General features: G+C 36.7%; 2 protein-coding genes across 2 annotated transcripts in view; one reads left to right on the top strand and one right to left on the bottom strand.

Annotated features, from left to right (window-relative positions):
* Positions 1-2,433, top strand: part of LOC107572799 (sialoadhesin-like) — a gene marked incomplete at its 3' end in the record, with an annotated part of 2,614 nt that extends 181 nt beyond the window's left edge. The window contains exons 2-6 of the mRNA XM_016259235.1: positions 272-613; positions 689-922; positions 1,436-1,699; positions 1,782-1,863; positions 2,427-2,433. Of these exons, the coding sequence (XP_016114721.1) occupies positions 272-613; positions 689-922; positions 1,436-1,699; positions 1,782-1,863; positions 2,427-2,433 (929 nt within the window). The remainder of the gene's footprint in view (positions 1-271; positions 614-688; positions 923-1,435; positions 1,700-1,781; positions 1,864-2,426) is intronic.
* A 7,782-nt stretch (positions 2,434-10,215) lies between these two features.
* Positions 10,216-18,872, bottom strand: LOC107572792 (uncharacterized). The gene is made up of 8 exons (XM_016259230.1): positions 18,744-18,872; positions 17,262-17,418; positions 17,016-17,186; positions 16,480-16,558; positions 11,385-11,617; positions 10,684-10,794; positions 10,540-10,586; positions 10,216-10,417 (listed from the first exon to the last, which is right to left on the bottom strand). Exons 1-8 carry the CDS (start codon positions 18,870-18,872, stop codon positions 10,262-10,264), a joined length of 1,083 nt encoding a protein of 360 aa, XP_016114716.1. The 3' UTR covers positions 10,216-10,261.
* Between the last annotated feature and the right edge of the window lie 4,468 nt (positions 18,873-23,340).

The raw sequence follows: 23,340 nt of genomic DNA, 5'->3' as shown, positions 1-23,340 counted from the left end.
AAAATTTACAAATGGCATGATCATTTCTTTGATCATATAAACCTGTTTATTGGGTTCTTAGTTGGATTTTATATTTTTGCCTGCATGTTGATGTGCTTGTTCAGTTTTTTCTTCATCATCATGATGATTAGCTTTTTTAAACACCCTCCACACTCATCTGCCAGACTTTTAAAACCCTTCTCACTTCACAACAACTTATTGATATGATTTAGCTCCATATGAGAAAACAAGAAAACGTTTTGCCACTAAACTTCAATGTTTTGTGTTTCAGGAGTTTTTGGACAAATCTGGAAAGTGTTTTATAAAACGGGATCAATATGTGCTCTTAAAGGATCCACAGTAAACATGTCATGCTCGTACACATACCCTCAGCAGTATACATTAAATTATACATTCTGGTTCAGGAGATGGGATAGAGAGATGCAAAATTTAAAAGCATATCCAGAGTATAAAGACAGGGTTGAATACATTGAAGACAGACAAAACAAAACTACCATCCTCAGACTGCACAACGTCACTAAAAATGATGAGAGCGAGTATTGTTGCAGATACATAATTGAAAAAGATAAAGAAAGATGGATTGATCAACCAGGAATTCAACTTAAAGTTTCTGGTAATCCACTTCACTCCTTCATTTCTATTAATAATTTCATTTCTTGGTCTTGGTTAGATAGATGTGTTTCTCCAGCTCTTCAGGTAAAGGCACCACAGCTGGTGCTGGAGAAAGAAAGAGTCAATCTGACCTGTGAAACCACATGCAGTCTGACAGACGCATTCATCTGGTACAAAAATGGACAGGCTTTAAAGATCCACAGCAAAACACTCCAGCTTCAGTCAGAGCGCAGTGATTCTGGGCGTTACAGCTGCGCCATCAGAGGACATGAACACCTGCCCTCTCCTGCTGTCAGCATCACACTCATGTGTGAGTAAATACTTACTCATTCAGATTTATGAAAAATTATGTCAAACAACTGAGTAAATATTCCAGAATATCATGTGGTTGCTGTTGAAATCATGCTTGAAAACCAAGTCGATCAGATACACTCTCTGCCTGTCAATCCAATGTAACTGTACCTAAACCATCTGACTGCAAAATACATTACAAATATTTTATAACAGAATAGATGTTTTGCCAGTTCTTTTTAAGTATTAGGTATTATTAGGTGTATTACCTTCAGATATTAGACTTATTATTGTGAGTCAGTCCACATATAAAGTTAAAAATGGCTAAAATCGCCATTCAATTCAAATCTAATTCTCAACTGTGGTGTTTTGTAAATGAAATGCAATTGTTAGTTGCTGCTGTATGAGATGAAATTACAAACACTATATGAAGGGAAAGTGAAATTATTCAACAAATTATCCAGCAGTTTTTCCCCCAACAAACAAATAAAGATGGCATATGAATAAGAAGACCATGTTGTTTAACCTCTAGATCCTCCAAAGAGTGTCTCGGTGTCCGTCAGTCCATCTGGTGAAATAGTGGAGGGAGTTTCAGTGACTCTGATCTGCAGCTGTGACTCAAACCCTCCTGCTCTGAACTTCAGCTGGTTTAAGGAGAATCAAAGCCCAGCTGTTGGATCTGGACAGAGTTTCAGCATCTCCAGCTTTAACTCCAGTCACAGCGGACGCTACTATTGTGAGGCTCAGAATCAATATGGATCTCAGAGATCAGCGTCTGTTTCAGTCTCTGTTAAAGGTAGTGCAGCTTATTTGCCTACATTAGTCGTTCTAAAGTGAAGCAAATGAATCTGTTCTGATGTTTTACTCTGTTGTCTCAGTTGTAGGACATCTCGCGATATTATACGTATTCATTGGATTGATTTGCGGAGCTGCAGTTGGCGTTGTGATATTTCTAATTTGGTAAGATGTCTAAAATCTCTCACATGAAGTATTCAAAAACTATTATTTACTAATATATACAGTCAGGATTTACAGAGAGGCAGTAAAACATTGGTGATGAAAAGGCATGGACACATGGACTTGCAGCACTTTTATGGGAGGAGAGTATTTAAATGATTCATGCAAGGTTATTTGCTAAGTTTGGGGTAGGCAGTTTACTGGTGTTTGCAGCACTATTTAATGCCCCAAAAGCATGTCTCAACCCATCTGAAAATACATTGTAAGTAGATCAACTGCAGAACTTTCCACACCCATCAGCACTTTTCCTGGGATTGTGCTCTCACACTAATCTGCCCTGTTTAGTAAATCTGGCCTCAAATATTCTGATTGGTTGCATTGATTCATTTATGGCTGTAATTGTTGGACAGACAAATTGCTTGAAGCTGGAAGCATATCACGTTACATCTGCTCAGGTCATAATGTAATACAGACATTTTTGTTTACCACTGTTTTTATAGTCAGCTGTTTACACTTTGTTCTATGATAACATATTATGTATTCTACTTATATTCATTGTTTTAAAGGCGAAGCAGGTGGTTAAAAAAGAAAAATGATTTAATGGAGTCTCAGGTGAGAAATGGATTTGGTTATTGATGGTATACTGATCATGGAAATGAACTGGTAACTCAAAAAGTTGTTTACAGCATTAGTTATTATGATCTCTCTATTCTGTTTTAATGGCAAAGATGGATCATCCCAGAGCTCATCATGACAGACATAAAGCTTGTGACGTGACTGAACCTGTGTATGAGAATGTAACGGTAAGAGTTTCCTCCTTCATGAAAGACGAAAGCCTCCTCACCTTTAGCCAGAATGAATTAAATGCTCTTCAATGTCAGTGTGAAAATGTCATATGTCTTTTGAATAAGTATGGAGATTTGTATAACACAAAAAAGCTTGTTTAAAAGGTTTTCAAATTTAGAAACAGGCAGGATTTAATTTACTGTTGTCAGTGGCGGTTCTAGATTAACTGGCAGAGGCCACTTGTGCTTTTAGTGGACACACCTTAACATTTACCTTAACATACCTTTGGGATTATTTCAAGCCATTTTTCACTGTCATATATCAACTGCAATCTAGGTGGAGGGTAAACCAACTCCAGGGAAAGGCTAGCCTAATGTAAATGGAATTTATTAACAATGCACATCATAAACTCATCTTTTTAGGCAAGTATCAGATATGGGTGTCATGTCATAAAATATTTTAATACGACTTAAATTGTTTTTAAACGAAATCACAATTTAATTGAAACATTGTAAGTTTCTAATTATAACGCCATGATTATTTAAACAGCAAATAAATTATAACGAGAAGATAAGAAAGTGCAGTAAACTGTAAAACAGCTTGTGCTACAAACCAGTGTGTTCATAATTAATATAATATATTAAAACAATATGGTAAGACACACTAGTTTGCAATATCAAGCAGAAAAACAAGCTAAAAACAGCTGGAAGCGGATGACACCGAAAGTATGACACGGAAAATTTACAAATGGCCGCAGCCACATTTACAGGAAAAATAAGGTGAATACAAAAAGCGAGAAAAGAACATTTGCATTATCAAAGAACTGACTTATCACTGACTTAAGTCTAGCACTAGTTTAAGCACTCTCAGAAAAAAACTCGTTTTAATAACTGAATCTGTTTACACTGCGAAATTAATCTCTTACTTAGATAGTATGCACATCTGCACTTTGTTGTGTATCATGAGAGAAATGGCGAGAGAGCAGAATTTAGTCAGCGAACAAGTTTCGACTCATCTGAACACTTCTGATTGGTTATTGCATTAATAAGCTCAACAGAATCACGTGTGATTGGTTCTGCTCAGTGCAGTAAAAAATGCATAAAAAATATGACGCAAAATGAAGCAGGTGGACGAAAAACGATTCAGTTGAGTCTTGAAAAAATGATTTTGGTTAGCAATTACTGGTCATGGAGATGCATTATTATTTATGATCTCTCTACTCTGTTTTCAATGGCAAAGATGGATAACTCCAGAGCTCATCATCATGACAGGCGTAAAGCTTGTGATGCGACTGAACCTGTGTATGACAATGTAACGGTAAGAGTTCCTCCTTCATGAAAGACGAAACCCTCCTCACCTTTAGCCAGAATGAATGAAGTGCTCTTCAATGTCAGTCTGAAAATATCAAATGTCTACTGAATAACAATGGAAATTCAATGAAACACAAAAAGCTTGTTTGAAAAGTTTTCGGATTTAGAAACGTAACGTGGTGGGGTGGGATTTAATTTACTGTTACTATAAAATAAATTAAGTTATTTTACACCAACCAGAAGTGTGAACTATATTATTTAAGGAGAAGCAGGTGGATAAAAATGAGCAACGGTTCAGTTGAGTCTTGGGTGAGAAAATAGAGTTTGGTTATCAGTTGTTTACTGATCATGGAGATGAACTGGCAACTCAAAAAATCATGATTCAAGTTGATTTCAGACATGAGTTAATTATGATCTCTCTGTTCTGTTTTAATGGCAAAGATGGATCATCCCAGACCTCATCATGACAGACATAAAGCTTGTGACGTGACTGAACCTGTGTATGAGAATGTAACGGTAAGAGATCCTCCTTCATGAAAGATGAAAGCCTCCTCACCTTTAGCCAGAATGAATTAAATGCTCTTCGGTGTCGGTGTGAAAATATCAAATGTTTAGTGAATAATATGGAAATTCAAGTAACACATAGAGCTTCTTTGAAAAGTTTTCTGATTTAGAAACTGTAGCTAAGGCAGTGGGGCAGGACTGAAATTTACATTTAGACAGAGTAACTCAAGTCATTTTACACCAACCAGAAATTTGAAGTATGTTACTTATGAATGTATTCATTATTTCATTCTTTCTTTCAGCTTGATGGGAAGAGGACGTAGAACTTGTGAGCTTAATGATTTTACAGAATAATGTATCTTAGTATCTTGAAAATCCTTTAATGCAGCCTAAATCTCCTGTTTGAATGTTAGATTCCTGTTCAATAAAGGCATTTATACATTGACATACATGTAAAGCTTCTTTAAAACAATTGTGAAATGCCAGACAAATAAAACTGTCTTGAATTGACATTTACAGTAAAGGCAGTAGATCATTTTTTATTTAAATTGAGTTACGATACAAAGCATATTTGCATAGAAACGGGAAGTTATTACAATCACTGACAGATTATGTTCCAAACTCAACATTTGTGTACTACTGATGAAAGCCACTGCGAACAAGGTATGAGAGTTTTTACATATTATTTAATAAAGAGCTTGTACATTTCCATTTCAATTAAAGGTATGTAAATATGTGAAGAATAAAGAAATGTCCTTGTAGATGATAACAAACATTTGTAGATGCTGGACCAGAGTCATACAGGATGAAATATTGTCTGATCGCTGTTATTCATGAAGTGTCTGGATCTCTGACACACATGATCTGATATAATAAAACTCTTTAATCGAGAAACACATAAACCTCTGTTGGACAACAAATTAATTGCATTAAATAAATGAGTTGATTAAAAACAAATAACCTGCTATTATGAGTATTATTATACTAATGCACATAACGTCACTAACATAGTCTGACAGATTGCAGTGGTGATGAAGGTCAGAATGACTCTTTCTCTTCCTCTCATCTTTCTGCTCATGATTTCTGGTGAGTCACAGTTGTTGCAGCATTACTTTAAAATATTTTGCAATGACACATAAAAAAATCCATTATATTGAATCCCTGATATTTTTGCCAGTCTCAGCCTGTCAATCACTTTGCATGTTCACATTTGCTGACATGGCTCACATGTCTTTAGAGGGCGGAAGAGAGAGGTAGTGTGGTTGAAGTTAGCAAAACAGGTGAAATTTTGAAATTAAACGATGGTTTTCTTGCCTGCTTTGATCATGTCAACTTGTCTTGAATTTAGTTGGACTTCATATTTTGGTCTGCATGTTGATGTGCTTTTTGCTCTGCATCATGATAATTTGTGCTTTTTTGCAACACTTTTTATTCTCATTTGCAGGACTTTTGAGACACTTCTCTTCATATTTTGGTCTGCATGTTGATGTGCTTTTTGCTCTGCATCATTATGATAATTTGTGCTTTTTTGCAACACTTTTTATTCTCATTTGCAGGACTTTTGAGACACTTCACAACAACTGATTGATATTATTAACATTTGTAAAAACTCAAGCTTCACTGCTGTTCTTCTATATGTTTGTATTGCAGGAGTTTTTGGAGAAAACTGGAATGTGATTTATGAAACTGAATCAATATGTGCTCCTAATGGATCCACAGTAAACATGTCATGCTCACATACCCTCAGCAGTATAAATTGATCGATAGATTCTGGATAAAGATTCCAGATGTAGAGATCAAAAGTTAAAAAACAATATCCAGAGTATAAAGACAGGGTTGAATACATTAAAGACAGACAAAACTGCTGTCCTCAGACTGCACAACATCACTGAAAATGACGAGAGAGCTTATTGTTTCAGAGTAGTAACTTATACTGAAAGACAAAAATGGTTTGGTCAACCAGGAATTCAACTTAAAGTTTCTGGTAATCCACTTCACTCCTTCATTTCTATTAATAATTTCATTTCTTGGTCTTGGTTAGATAGATGTGTTTCTCCAGCTCTTCAGGTAAAGGCACCACAGCTGGTGCTGGAGAAAGAAAGAGTCAATCTGACCTGTGAAACCACATGCAGTCTGACAGACGGATTCATCTGGTACAAAAATGGACAGGATTTAAAGATCCACAGCAAAACACTCCAGCTTCAGTCAGAGCGCAGTGATTCTGGCCGTTACAGCTGCGCCGTCAGAGGACATGAACACCTGCCCTCTCCTGCTGTCAGCATCATGCTCATGTGTGAGTAAATACTTTAACCAGACAATAAATCAGAAAATCTCTCTGCATTTGAATACAAGGGGTTTTGCATATAAGCCCCTGCTGGTAGATGATGTAACTACTATTTTCTATTAAATAGACAAACATTTCCTTTAACTTTAATACACAAACCAATGCAATGCATAATTCAAAATATGAGTAAAACACCTGAAAAAATCCTGGATTGTCAGGTAAAGGCACCACAGCTGGTGCTGGAGAAAGAAAGAGTCAATCTGACCTGTGAAACCACATGCAGTCTGACAGACGCATTCATCTGGTACAAAAATGGACAGGCTTTAAAGATCCACAGCAAAACACTCCAGCTTCAGTCAGAGCGCAGTGATTCTGGCCGTTACAGCTGTGCCGTCAGAGGACATGAACACCTGCCCTCTCCTGCTGTCAGCATCACGCTCATGTGTGAGTAAATACTTTAACCAGACAATAAATCAGAAAATCTCTCTGCATTTGAATACAAGGGGTTTTGCATATGAGCCCCTGCTGGTAGATAATGTAACTACTATTTTCTATTAAATAGACAAACATTTCCTTTAACTTTAATACACAAACCAATGCAATGCATAATTCAAAATATGAGTAAAACACCTGAAAAAATCCTGGATTGACATTAATTTATATGAGGTTCTGTAGGTAGCATGTTAATTATCATACACTTTCAAACATTAAGTAACTCGTTGTAGTCCCTACCAGCCGTCTGGCCGTCAGCCAGAATTTTAAAAGACGATATCTCCGTTTGCATTTAACTTTTAGCTTCGTAACTTTGCAGATATTGTTTATGCTCAAACAGCAACATTACATTACACACCAACTAACGTTAAAAAAGTGAAATCGCAATGAACCACCCCTTTAAAAGTCAGTTTAGCTTCATTAAGTTTCATGCTCTGTGATGATCTCAGTCGTTTATGTATTTGTCATTTTTGCAGATCTGCTGCAAGCCAAGAGATGGATTTATTTGTGATTTACAGCAGCATTAGATGATCCAGACTAATCTAAGTAGATCCAGACCATAAAAAGACTTTTTCTTGCTTTAGTATTTTTTGTTTAATTTAATCATGTTTTTGAGTGTGCATTGTTTATTAAGCATCTGCAGCTCCATCTTAGTTAAAACTCTGATGCCTTAGATCTCTTGTAATCCAAATAAACAAGCAAACACAGAGCGTAGTGACTACACTGTGTTTGTATGTAGTGTAAGGCATTTGTGAGCTCTCTCTCTCTCCATATCTAGACATTTAAAGGATTTGCTGTTTTGTTTCTCATTCAAGTCGCAGCATAAATATAATTTTGCAAAGTAAAATACATAGGCTTTTATTTACCTGTACTTAAATCAAGACCAGAGCACTGCAGGAACATGAACACATGTGAGACATGTTGATCAAAGTGAGAGTCGTCACACCTGCTCAGCTGTGGACAGAACTCACCTTTACAGAATGTATTGCCATATTTCATGTGCTAATAAAAAGGTACAAACACTTCAGTGATTTCAGAGTCTTCCCTTGAATCACGTACTTCTCACACGTTTAGTAAATTGCTAAAACTATATCTGAAAAATAAACCTACCGTAATAATACTAAAGCCAAAGAGTGTGACAACTAACCTCATTCTGCAGAAATCTGGATAGATTTTCTTTTTTTTCTTTTCTGTCAATACTCAGTAAACTTCAGTACTGTAAACTCAACCACTAGGGGGAGCTGAACCCGCCGAGTGCGTGACAGGTGGATGGATTTGTAACTTGCTGACAAGCGAGCGAGGTCTGTAAGGCGTGTCGCGTGTTATCATAACATGTCTGTTTTGTATGGTGACCGAGAAGTGCAAAACAAATCACAATTCTGAAAACAAAATAACAAATTACAAACGCAAATGCAAATCTTAAAAACAAAATAACAATTCAGAAAACACAACAACATTTCAGAAAACATTATATATATATACATGTGACATATATATATATATATATATATACACACAGTCAGCAGTGAGTAATACCAAACCAATGGCGCTGTCTCAAACTATACCTACCTTTTCCGGTTTGTCTGATTTGTCGTTGTGTTTTCTGACTTGTTATTTTGTTTTCGGACTTGTCATTGTATTTTCTGAATTGTTGTTTTGTTTTCTGAATTGTTATTTTGTTTTTTAGATTTGCATTTGCGTTTGTAATTTGTTATTTTGTTTTTAGAATTGGGATTTGTTTTGCACTTCTCGGCCACCATAGTTCTGTCTTAAGATGCACCGTTTTCACTTTATTGGATATTGGTGAAGAAAGCTAAGGTATGAGTGTTCATACATATTATCTGAGACAACATTAGTACCTTTTTTTCTGAGAGTGCGCGGATGTTCAACACGACATCTTATTGTGATGCACATGTTCACTTCTTCTCTAGAATATATCTACTGAGATACCTTCATTTGATCGACTTTTGGATGTATCCTTCACTGCTTATGATATCACACAATCCTGTGCTTTTGCAGGGCTGCCAACAGTGGTTGGGGTTGTTTTGTTAAAAAAAAAACTTTTGTCTGACAACTAGACATGCTTAGTAGTGAACGATATGATACCTGGTGCTGTGTTTTATCATAGAATTATGTAAAATAATACTGCAAAACAAATAACTTTTGACCACAACGAGAATAAACAATGTACTGCACGATGATGATGAGAAACAGGAGCCCAAATCCAGCTGCTACTGCAATAGTGGCATACAAACCAATGATATACATTATATTCCAAGTTGTATCACTTTTTAGAATGTAAGGATGCGTCTGGAAGTCATTGAAAGTAACAATGTGCTACACCCCATCTAGATCTGGATACCTGTCAGTAATGTGCAACTTGGACCCTAATATGGCAGTGAGTAGATGGTGTACACATTAACAGTTCTTGACTAATTCTGAGTCTTGTTTTAAACTGAGGAACTGCTTCAACCAGTTTTTTTTTAGAGAAAACTCAACAGATCTCAATAGAGAAATGTTAAAGACACATCAGCGTCTCAGGTGTCAGTTGTTCAAGACGGTGGCTGAAATGAGGACAGAACTTAAAACTATCTGAACAGGTAAGTGTAATTGACGAATACTGTTTTCCAACCCCTTTTTTAGTTTCACATATTAGGAACTGTGCTTTTTTACTCTTAACCTCAGGATAGTCTAGCGATTCATTAAAGGAACAGTAAGCTGTATTGGCTAAATAATTTAATAACCCTACACATTTGTCCATTTAAAATTAAACAACCTAGTAGCATTGCAACCCTTCATTGTTGTTTCACATGCAAAAGGGATGTTTATTTGCACAAATAATGGTGTGATCATATTTCCATGTGACATGTTTTTGAACCTTGTACTGTACATTTTTTGCCAAGGTATTTTTGCCATATACTGTTCAGAAATGGTGTTGATGTCCAGACAAATTGTCCAGACAAACTTGTGCCATGCTTGTAATGTAGAATGTGTTTGGGGTTGAGGATATTGGATTGCATATGTTTTATAGATTGCCATATATAGCTTCTCCCTGGGTAGTGTTGAACTGTAGGTTCTGGTAGATTGGGTCTGATTGGCTCTCATCATTAGACTTGGTTCTGGATTTCTTTATGGTGGCGTAGGGTCTGTCATCAGGAGCGTTCTGATAAACAGCATTAGCCTAAATCAAAGACATAAAGCATCATTCTATTGGTAATAAGCTGTTAAAGTGGCTTGTAAAGTATAAGCAGAAGTTGTGATTGTGGTGGCTCAGATCTTATGCTGTTTCTGTGCTCCACTCACCTCCTCGCTGTGATGGGAATTGTATATAGATCTATCAATAACACCTCCTGAAATAAAGCAAAGAATACAGTTTTTTAACTGTCTTTTAAAAATAGTTATATATATAATAGATTTTTTGGATGTAGTATTTAAATGTTTACACACTTGACTTCTTGACTCTCTTTCTGCACTGACAAACAGTGACCAGTCCAACTGCACACAAGATGACCATGATGACCAGACCAGCCGCAGCGTAAGGAATATAATATAAAGGCACTGGGAATATATGGGCAATTGAGGATGATTTTTTGTGTTCAGCACCTATTGTAGAAACCATTTGGGTCATACCATTTTTGATTTGCATTACATAACATACAGTATGTGAAATGTCAATATTTCAGTTTTGTCAATGTCAGTTTTTTTGCATGCTGGACCAGATTCTTTGACAAAACCTTTAAAAGGAGGACTTAACAACATCAGTAAACTAAGAGGTTTGACTTCCTGTTGAAGTCAGTGAGAGTGTGCTTTCCTTAGTGGCTGAAGATAAGAAAAAGGAGTGTCTTGGTTTAGTCGAGTGCATTTCACTGCTTGTTTGTGTTTCCATCATCCTGTGATGAATCATTTCTTCCCCGTTTCCAGTGTTGGCTATTTGTACGTTTTAGAGTAATTTCAAAGACATGTCTGTATTTCTGGTGTCAGCCTAAAGAATAGCTCTTTAAAACTTCTTAACTTGCCATTTAATATGAAACAACATGGCCGTACTCAACCCTTCATTACTTTGTCTCACATGCAATATTGCTATTAGGAATATAAGATTAATCATCTGGCAGTGTAATGAAACGCATAATATTGCTCATCATTCTTACCTTTAGATACTATCAGGATGACTTTCTTAAATGTGTCTGGACCAACTCTCTCCACTCCACACCAATAAATCCCAGAGTCGGACTCCCGTAGATCAGTGATGTTCACGGTGAAGTTTCCAGCTCCATAATCCTTCAGTGTGTATCTCCCTTTAGGTGTCTGGTCAGACTTCACAAATATATCTCCGTATCCACATGGATCTCTGCAGAAATACTTTTTGTTGGTTGAAGCCCAGCTGTGGGAACATGTAATTGTGATGCTTCCTTCACTGTATCCTTGTCTAGAAATTTCACCAGTAGTTGAATTAAATTCTGTTAGATAAACAAATGTCTGTTAGGGTTAGGGAGTTTGTAGGAAATATTGTGTTGATACTGTCAGTTCCTCTTCAAGACTCTTCGGTTTCAGTTATTCATTTGCAAAATCACTTACTGTTATATTTACTGTACTTTTGGTCCGGAGGAACATTACAATAGGAAGTGTGAATGCTTCACAACCACTGTATTAATTTCCTATAAATGTGTTATTTACAGCACAAATGTAAACTGACAGATACGGTCAGTGGAAAAATTATTTGGTCAGAGCAGGGGTAGACAAGTTTGGTCCTAGAGAGCCGCTGTCCTGCAGAGTTTAGCTCCAACCCTAATCAAACACACCTGAATAAACTAATCAATGTCTTCAGGATTACTAAGGCTACATAGGTGCACTTTTTTTTCAAGGTTGGAGCTGAACTCTGCAAGACTGCGGCTCTCTAGGACCAAACTTGCCAGAGAGGTCAGAGAGATCAGGCTAACACACATTTAACAGAGAACTCCGGTCTGACGCACGCGGGTTCTCGCGTTATTTCCTTATCACTTCTCGCGTTTGTTTTGTTGTTAAACGTAGTTTGCGGACCAGACAGAGCTGTCGGTGATTCTTCCTATTGTGAAGTCATGCAGTGTGAAACCCCCTGTCCCCGATCCATCGTGCAATGTGAACACAGCAGCGACTGAATGCTACCCCAGATAGTCACGCAGTGTGAAAACAACGGCGATCCGACGAGTTTGAAAATCGTGCAGTGTGAACTCGGCATTAATTAGTTTGACCTTCTGTAATCAGCTAGAGGTTATTGCTGTTTGTGACGAGTGGGGGCGGGGCCGAAAGCCGTGGGAACGGAGCGAGGCCGGTGGAGTAATTGAGAATGAGCGACACCTGCACCACTCACCGGTCTCGAGTCCCACGGAGGAGCTCCGGAAGGATAAAAGTAGGAGTGACGACAGTGAAAGATGAGAGAGGACCAGGCCTGGATTTTATTTTGTGTTTTGGTTCTGTTTGTGCGTGACAGTCGTCCGGCTGTCGCGCTATTTTGGGTTTATTTTACTCTCTCTCTCTCTCTCAGGTAATATTTTACATACATGCTGGGTACAATTAACTATGCTTTACCATCCTTCATCTATTTTGTAACCAAGTCAAGTGTAACCATAACAAAATATTGTTATTAAACCATTTCAATTATTAATTATGAGCTAACTCGTCTTGATTCAAGGTTAATATTAAAGTGCAACCTATTGCAATACAATAATCACTCAATAGCAACGCTCTCCCATATATTTAGCTATTCTAACTGCACTTCTTTCCGTCGTTGGTATAAGTGGCAGTGGGTGGTAATAGACTAGAAATGTACAGTTTTATACCATCGTGCTGATAACGTTTCTTTAGTCATTCGGCAATCCTACAGCCTGAACCACCGTAGGGAAACCATCCTTACATTTGTTACATTGTTTTTCACCCATGTCTCCATTTGGGTTTTGCCATACTTATAACTGTTAACCTGGAACCATTAGGTTTTTATCTTTTGTTCATTATTATTTGCATTTTTATGAGTTCAACAGGTTTGATAATAAATTGTTGCCATGTCTGCTTTAGTTGTTGTAAGTATTGTAAAAATGTACAGAAGCAAACAAACAATATGGTCTCGTCTTCACTCCATTTAATGCAATATGGTTCGATCACTGTTCAATTAAATTAAACTAAATGCGTAAAAGTTTGTTAGACTCACTAAAGCACATGAATTTTAATGAATTAAGCATTGTTCATAAAACTTCTCACTGTACACTAAAATATGTATTTTTTTAAGTAGATGAAACAATTATTAAAAAAATAAAACAAAGATTATTAGAGTATTCAAGAAAACATTGTTTCAGATTTTGTAATTCAAAATGTCATGTTTGTTTCCCAAAGTTACAAAAATGTTTCTGAAATTTACTAGCAATTTTTGAGTGAATTTTTCTACACCAACTGTTTTTCAGAGTACTTAATCGCTGTAACATTTAACATTCATGGGCTAATTTAAAGGGGTCATCGGATGCAAAATTCACTTTTACATGTTGAACTGAAATGTGTGTTGGCAGTGTGTGTACACAACCACCCTATAATGATAAAAATCCACACAGTGGTTTTTGAAAAATATTGATAAATCACGACCCCTTTCTAAAATCAAGCCGTTCTCAGATTCTTGGCTGTGTGATGTCACACAAACCCAGGCCCCTCCCACGATTGTTGATTGACACTAGTGTTTTACCTTAGACCCGCCCTGAGTGAGCTGTCATCAGTCCACCATTGTTTCTGCGCTGGAGCAGATGTAGACAAGAATGTCTCCTAAGCGATTGAGGTGTTCTGTTGTTGGATGTAATAATGAACATAGCAGTCGTCATTTACTCACGACATCCAAACCGCTGAAGACGCAGAGGATTAGCTTTGCTTTTGAAGGGAATGAGCGGAGCTCATTAGCATTTAAAGGAAAATGCACCATAACGGCTTGCTGTGAACAGAGCTGTTTTTGGCAGGTTTAAAGGGTGTTTCTTACACTACCATTGAGAAATTTTAACCAAACTATGTTATAGACTTTTCATTAAGATCCTAAAGAATCATATCAACTTGTGGAAAATGGGCATCCGATGACCCCTTTAAGGGAACCCTAAACTTTTATAGACTTACAAAAGTAAAATATTGCTTTACCCAGGTTAATATGTACCCTTAGCCTGGGGGTTCGCAGTAACCCATAATTATATGTGGAAAAGCCTTAACATGGCCCTGAAGAAGATGAGGTCTCAGTGCTTTTAAAGGCAGAGGTCTGTGGAAAAACTTGCATGCTGTTTTTTCCTGCTTAAAGCACTTGTTTTCTTTCATCATTCAGCAAACTGAATCACACATCCATAAAGAACTTACCTGACAGAAACATCCAAAGCCAGAGAACACGGAGGAACTTCATTTTGAATGGGGATCCTATTATGTCCAGTCTATTCCAGATTTCGTTTTTACTGCTGTGATACTGACCAACTGTTGGCGATGTTGGAGCTCTGTTATACCATCAAGCGCAGTAGTAAACACATATGCCTATGTTCTCCTGTGCACTCTTTCTCACATGTAAGCTGGCTTCTAGACGCCCACACACTCATATCCACAACCTGACCACTTCCTCTTGATGTAACTTTTGGTTTGAATGGACATTCCCTTTTCACACAGGACCAGGGTCAGGTTAGTTCTGCCTGTCGTTGATGATAATGTGAGGTTTGAGGGTTCATAGTAATTAAAATCCTTGCATGGCATTTTTAGGTTGTCAGCAGAATATTACAAACTAACTCTCTTTGATAAAAAAAAAACTATAATATTAATGAGAGAGTACAAAAAAAATCCATCTTCTAAACCATGCCTTTACCCACATACAGAATGATAAAACTACCAGTACCGGTAATGTTATTTTAAAGCTGTTGGGTGTACATGTGTCATTCACCAGTGAATGTTAATTTATCTGTACACAAAGAAAAGTGCATTACTGTTTTAATTAATGTTTTTTGTTTATGAAGTTCATCTCTAGCTTTCTAGTTTGTAGTTACTTATTGTAAATGTAATTTCAACCTATCAACCTAAAGGAGATTCATTTTAAACTCTGATTTTTGTTGTTGTCAGAAACTACACGATAAAATATAGTCAGCCTTAGTGTAGTTTAGTAAACTGCTATCAAAAGAATAGCTTGCAAAGCCACATAACATTCACTACCCGCTTCCCTCAAAATGAGGTGTCTCATTTTCACTTTCTTTGATATTTTGTTTTTTGGTTGCTGTTCATATATGTAGTTTTAGTCTCTATGGTTGTTTGCAGAAGTTTACAGAAGATTCCAGGAACTAATGATTGAATTAGGCTTTTTTATGTGTGTGTGTGTGTGAAGCTTATTCATATAGTAGACATTTTGCCTGATACAAATGATGAACAAGAGCAGATGAACAAAAACAATGTATCGTCAGCTTTATTATTAATATTTTTTTTTTTCAAAATTCATTCTTTATCTTAAAAAAAACATTAAACAGTGGCATAACACACATGATGCATGTATAGAGCAACAAATAAAAAACTGCCTTAACATGACAGTCTTAATGTAATTGCAAAATGGATTATAGTGGATTGTAGGCAAGTGATTGCAATTTGCTCAATGATATGCAAATAAAATAAGCAGTATATTTTGACATCTAAAGCCACTTTTTATAATGCCTACACAGTAATGACTTATCTTCATTTGGGGGCTTTTGTCAGCAAATATAAATGTGGTTCAAGTTATCTGTACACCTGTATATTATGTAGTTCTGACTGACAGACCTAGTCTTAAGAGAGGATGCAGCTTTTCTGATTAAGTTGGGATGATCACTCTGCCATCAAGGTGCGCAAGATGTTAAACGTCAAGAGTTAATATTTGATAATACTTGATTATTTAATAATAAACTTGCATTTTACAGGCTTGTTGAATTAAATATACTTGTCTTGAACTTGAGATCTGGGATTGTTGGTCTAGAGACCAGTACTCTGAACATTATTAATTGATGCAGCAATCAGAGATTTCCATATACTTCACTTGATTGGACTGTGCTGAGGTTTAGATTCTGATAGACTGAATTTGATTGGGTTTTTCTGACATCAGTGTTGTCTGTAGATTTAATTTCTGTGCTGTTCTGTGCAAAAAGAAGGCACATTGTTAATGTGGCTGTCAGCCATTTGTAAAAGGATGTAAAGATTAGACATTCGACAAGAGGTAAAGATGTTTAGTTCCTGTTTGTGGTCAGTATCTGCCTTGCAGAATCACTGGCATCACTCACCTCTTCAACTTTGCATGCATTGTTTCTGTTGACAGGCATTGCTGTTGCACAACCTGAGAAAATTGTAAGACAAGAGTATTGGCTATTTTTTTTACAATTCAAATCAGGCATTGAGTTGATATTTAGCACAGTCTGTGTGTGTGTATATACATGTGCACATACTTTCTGAGGTCTCGACTCGCTTTCTGCACTGATGAACAGTAGCCAGTCCAACTAAAAATAAGATCGCTGCTATGACCAGACCACCGACAACATATTGTGAAGTAGGCCTATGTGCAGACACTGAGGAAGTGAGAGAGAAAATTGGCATAAATCGATCGTCAGATCGAATAGGTATACTACCGAACTTTGCTTGGAAATTACTCGAAAACATCATCTTATATAAATCGGTGGTTATCAGACCTTGTCCTGGAGTAACCCTGGCAGATGCCATTCCGGTTCATTGTTAGCCTTGCCAAAGGCTGCTAAATGTGCACTGTACATGGTTTATAAAAAGGCTGAAGTTGTTACCTGTTACTAAGGTTGAGCGTTTGAGTGCATCAGGGCTTGAATCTCTGGAGGTTTGGCTTGCTGTGGTAGATGCAGATCCTGAATGTGCTGCTGGTGTAGTTGTGTGCGAATCAAGGGACGTTTGTGTTTCTTTGTATGGTTGTGTGGAAATGGTGATGCTTTCACTTGAATCTATGTGTGATGAAAGAAAATGTAATACCGCCAAGAAAATAGGGAAAGACATTGGAGACAAGTTGTCATTCTTACCTTTAGATACTGTCAGTCTGATTGTGTTATATGTGTCTGTTACAGCTCTCTTCACTCCACACCAGTAAATGCCAGAGTCTGACTCCTGTAGATCAGTGATGTTCACGGTGAAGGTGCCATTTCCAAAATCCTGCAGTCTGTATCTTCCACTAAGTGACTGATCAGATGAGACCAGAACACCAGTTTTATATGTGCATGGTTCTCTGCAGAAATACTTGCTGTTTTTTAATGCCCATTTATGGGAACATGTAATTACGACATCTTTTCCACTGTACCCATGTATATTAACCTCTTTGGTGATAGTAATCGCAAATCCTGTTGGATTTAAAAAAAGAAAGAAAAAGATCTCAGTATTTCACTAAATTCATTTTAGATTAACATCACAGCGAGTGATGAGTTAAATCAGATTAATGATGTGAGCCAATGTAGAGACTGTCCCGTAAGAAACACATTTTTTTTTAAAGAAACAAAATTTGGGCCATGAGAAAACTGACCTGACAGAAAGATCCAGAGCCAAACAACACAAAATGACTTCATTTTGAGCTCTAATTCTGTTGTGTGTGAGCTTTCCGCTTTAACCGAGCAGCCTTTAAGTCTCCAGATAATGGAGGGAATGAGGCATGTTTGTGTCTTCACAGCCCTGAAATACCACCGATGCTTGCAGATGACACTTCCTTTGTAATGCATTGGTCTGAGCAGTAATGTTTCTGTCTGTATGTACTGCTGAATCAGCACACTGAATGCATCTGAAAACTTACAACATCCTGTAGTTGTCATTAGTGGTTCTAGTTCAAGACACACAGTGGCCACTGGCCAGTGCCGAGCTAATTTTGCCAACCCAGAAACACTTGTTGTTTGGTGAAAAGAGGTATATTTTGAGATGGGCCATCTGTATAAAAGCTTAGTTATTGTATACTGCAATTATTATTATTCTGATAGAGGTAAAATGATTTCAATATAAAATTACACATAGGAGCTTTTAAGATGACACTGAAAAATACACAACACAATACTAACAATGATTATGAAGTTTTATTGGCATAATGGTAATGTTTACATATTGATAGTTGAACTGATATCTATGTGTTGTAAGGTTGTCCATAATACAACCAAACAGCCATGCAAAATATGATTATACAAAATAAACTCAGTACAGGACCAGGAATTGTGGAACAAAAAGTGGAACAACAATTATCTAGCCAAACAAACAAACAAAAAATAAAAAGAAACAGAATCAGACATAGCGCCCTTGTGGTCATACAAGGAAGTACAAAATACTTGTCACCTATGTACATGTATACTTAAATTGATTTTTTTTCTTCATAAACATTTTAATATTTGAGCTTCAAGAATGCCTTTACTCGACATGTGTTTTTGATCTTATAACCATCCGATTTAGACTGGTTCTCTGAATTTCTTTCCTTAACACTAGGACCAGAGATTTCCATAGAGTGCATGTGAATTCTCATAGACTGAATATACTTGGCTCTTTTGCTCTTTTCTGGTTGTAGTCCTGTTGATAGGTTTTATCTGTGTGCTGTTTGTCTCAGGAGAGCCATTCTCATATACACGGTCGTCCTGCATCAAGAAAACACAAGTGCACTGGGTCATTGCAAAACAACATGTGGCTGGGTATTTTTGATCCTTTTTAAAGGGATAGTTCACCCAAAAATGAAAATTTTATGTTTATCTGCTTACCCCCAAGGTATCCCAGATGTAAGTGACTTTGTTTCTTCAGTAGAACACAAACAAATATTTTTAACTCAAACCGTTGCAGTCTGTCAGTCTTATAATGGAAGTGAATGGGAATCACGGCTTTGAGAGTCAAAAAAACATACACAAACAAAACCAATTAAACCCTGCGGCTTGTGACGATACATTGATGTGTAAAGACACGAAACAATTGGTCTGTGCAAGAAACTGAACCGTATTTATATCATTTTTTTTTACCTCTGATTCAACGTATGTCCGAACTATCCTGAGCACGTTCTCAACAGCCGGTGCGTGACACGTCTTCTTCTTCTTGCTTTAAGGCGGATCAGAGACTTATAAGTGCATTACCACCACCTATCTCTCAAATGGACCATTGACACTCTATCTACAATCTCAATTAGGAGTGTCAACGGTTCATTTGAGAGAGGTGGCGGCAATGCACTTATAAGTCTGCGATCTGCTGTAAAGCCAGAAGAAGAAGAAGACGCGTCATGCTCCGGCTGTTGAGAACGTGCTCAGGACTCGTCAGTGAGTGATGTACACAGTCTTTGGCATCATTCACGTCTTCAGCTTTGCTTTCATTGGGCAGCGTGAAGCCTGTCAACGAGCATATGGAAACATATATTAATGGCTCTATTTAATTGTATTTAAATTAAATTGGTTTTAAAATGTTGATATTAGACAGGGTTTGTTTATATATGTGCACATACCTTCTGATATCTTTAATTTTTTTCCTGTGCTGATGAACGGTGACCAATCCAACTGCAAATATGATCATGCTCAGACCACCGACAGCATACAGAACAGCCGTGGCCAAAAGTTTTGAGAATGACACAAATCGCCGCCATGGAATTATAAGGTTCTATCTGCATTCTGAGTGATTTTGAGATATTGAGCTTCAAAGATTTTGCATTCCATATAGCAAAAGTGATATGGGGAACAAGTCTCTTTCATACATGAAAATGACAGAGACCCTAAATGTATTCTAAAAGTACAATATCAAAATCCTCTCAAATTTGTAAATAGGGATTTTTGGTACAGGTCAAATGCAGATAGAACCTTCTAATTCTAAAAAGTCATTTTCCGCTTGGAATTATAAGGTTCTATTTTGCAAAACATTAATTGAAGCAACAATTTTCAAGAAATACAAACAGTTTACTTATAATTTGTTTTAAAACATAAAATTAGTGTATGAGAAAGGTAAATTGAATGCTTTTTATGAAATTTATTTCATATTTTAGGACAAATAATTTTTTTTCTTGTTCAAGTAAAGCATAAAAGGCAGTGCTAAATATTATGTCCAGTGCAAATGTTAATTTTATGCAGGAATATGGTGGGTAATTAAACACATCATTGCAGGAACGCAGACTTATAAGTGCATTACCCCCATAAACCAATTTAATTTAAATACAATTAAATAGCGCCATTAATATGTTTCCATATGCTTGTTGACAGGCTTCATGCTGCCCAATGAAAGCAAAGCTGAAGACGTGAGTGATGCCAAAGACTGTTGCCTTGTCCAAATGCCCACAATTGCAGTCTTTACACTTGACCACTTGACTACTTACATGACGTATTTCCTGTGTGTTCAAGTGAGCATGAAGACCACAAGTGTGCGTACAACTTTTCATTACCTGATGGGACACACTTATAGTGTTGTAAAAGTGCAAAGTGTTTACAGAGTTTTATTATTATTTTCAATACTTTGCATTTTAAAATCAACTTCTAAATGTCTGTTCAGTAGTCCTATAGATCAGTGTTTCCCAACCTTTTTTTTAGTCGCGGCACCCTTGGAAATTTTTACAAATTTGTGGCACCCTACAAAATTTATTTGGGCACAATATTTGAATTTCTAACTTCGATGTGATAATTTGAAAAGTATAGATATTCGGTACAACAGGGAAGAACTACAGAATATAATGTCATACAGATATTTTTAATATTATTAAAAAATTGTCCATCAATGGTGGCAATCAGTAGGCTAATTTCGAATGAAGAGACCAATTTATACGACAGATTTTAATGTAGGCTTTTATACATATGTAAACATTATTTAATTACCATTATAACTAGCTATCTCACACATTTTTGCTCACTCAGTGTTTTTTTAATTTTACAGTGGGGTAATTTTGGTGCAATTAGTTCTTCCCGAGTCACATTAAAGATTTGTTCAAAATGAACGAATCGTTCAAGAACGACCCAACACTACTAAATAAAAACCTTGCTGCTCAAATAAGGCAATGAGGCATTAAAAGTCGGACAGCCCACAAATATATTTATTTACACAATAAAAAAACACATTCAGTTATGAGATCTTTGCTTACACCAAACATGCAGTTTGTAGTCCACAATTTTTTTTTGAAGCATGTAGAGTATTTTTTTTGTAAAATGCACAGTGTTATAGGTTACTGTGTCTTCTGACCTTGTACTTGGTCCACAACCTTGAGCAAGCATGCATGCTAATGGCTGCATATGTAAATGACTGTTGTACAAGTGCTGGGGATTGTGTGTGTATTAATCTGCAGATGGGTCTCTGTGAGCTTCTTGTAATCACCGGCAGTGTTCAGAGAAAAAAAATAATACTTTTCTGTATTTTAGATATAATCACAAGTCAATTCACTATGTAACTGCATTTATGTCCATAAATAACGTACTACACAAATGGTCCACTAGAGGACAATATCAAAGGAGATGTACACAGTTATTGCTAAACATACATACAGCATAACATAGAATCATTTACTGATATTTGACAGCTAGAAGACTTGACAATGAACAAATAGAAAGCTAACAGCTCTACCATGTTTTGTCAACTTCTGAGGTTTGTGCAATTGAATGCCTTATTACAAAACTATTGTAAATACGCATACTTTGAAATATTATAATAAGTATTTAGATTTTTGTCTCTCACCTCTGTAGTATAAGCGGTGTCTTGGATTTCAGCATCAACTTGATAATGAAAAAGTGCCATGCATTTGTGCTTACGATCGGAGCTGTGTGACTTTCTCCAACCCACTGCTCCAAATATAATCACCATCACAGTCAGACCAATGGCTGTGATCATCAGAGGAACTAAAACATACATAGACAGGGGAAACGTGACAGACTGTGATGTTAGTCATGTGATTGATGAAATAGTCACACTGACATTGCGGTAATATCTCACCAGGGTGAACCTGGTGTAGAAACTAAGTTATGGGGGCTTGCACTTCAAGGAAGGTGGCTTGATCATGAAATGTTTCTGGCAGATCTCACATTACATGCAAAGATGTGGCAACTAATGTAAGTTCATTTCATTTTATAGTGTGTGGATTAATAATCCTTACCTGAGGAGAGTGAATATTGTGCACCGCTCTCATTAGATGCTGGTTTGGATGAAACAACAGGACCTTTAAATCCTTTAAATGTACAAGAGAGACAACATCATCCCATAATTTGATACATAGATAAATACAATAATATTCTGATTAGTTCAGTACCTGTTGAAAATGAGGTTGTGGTGTCAGCAGATGCTGAAGATGTGGAGAATGAACTTTGTGTCATGGAGGATTGAGAACTTGCTGCTGGTTTAGGAGTTGTGGGTCTGTTTGTGTCCAAGGCTATAATAGTTATTATTAACATGTAGATGAGTATTTTACACTTCCTTAAATCTACACCAAATCCTGTGCATCATTCTTACCTTTAGATACTGTCAGTTTGACTTCCTTATATGTGTCTTTAACAGATCTGTTCACTGCACACCAGTAAATCCCAGAGTCTGACTCCTGTAGATCAGTGATGCTCACAGTGAAGGTTCCAGCTCCATGATCCTTCAGTGTGTATCTTCCTCTAGGTGACTGGTCAGATTTCACTAAAACATCTCTGTCTTCACATGGTTCTCTGCAGAAATACTTTATATTGGTTGAAGCCAAGCCGTGGGAACATGTAATTGTGACACCTTTTCCACTGTATCCATGTATATCAGCTCCATCTGTAACTGAAATCCCAATTTCTGCTGAATGTAATAAACAACATAATGTACGTAACAGACGTTTCTATTTTATATCTGGTGTTTTAATAATATTGAACGATTTTGATCAGTAGATATTATTTACATCAGTGTGTAGTTATACATAACATGGTGGCATATGTGTGCTAATCTAACAGTCTGCTGGGATATTGTTCTCTCAATTTTATAGTTGTTACTGTCAATTTCATGGCTTTCAGTACATCAGCTTTTGTCTGCTTGTTGACTGTCTAGTTTTGCATACATGGAATAGTGAGGACAGCATACTGTACATTGAATAGCACCAATTATTAAAGTTTGAGTTCAACAGTGAAATTGAAATATGAGCATAAATCAGATTTGCTGAGACTGGCTGTACCA

This window comes from Sinocyclocheilus grahami, unplaced genomic scaffold, assembly GCF_001515645.1.
Source record: "Sinocyclocheilus grahami isolate Dianchi unplaced genomic scaffold, SAMN03320097.WGS_v1.1 scaffold1813.1, whole genome shotgun sequence".
NCBI classification, from domain to species: Eukaryota; Metazoa; Chordata; class Actinopteri; order Cypriniformes; family Cyprinidae; genus Sinocyclocheilus; species Sinocyclocheilus grahami.
The sequence above is the reverse complement of the archived record's forward strand: the minus strand, read 5'-3'. Positions and strand labels throughout refer to the sequence as shown.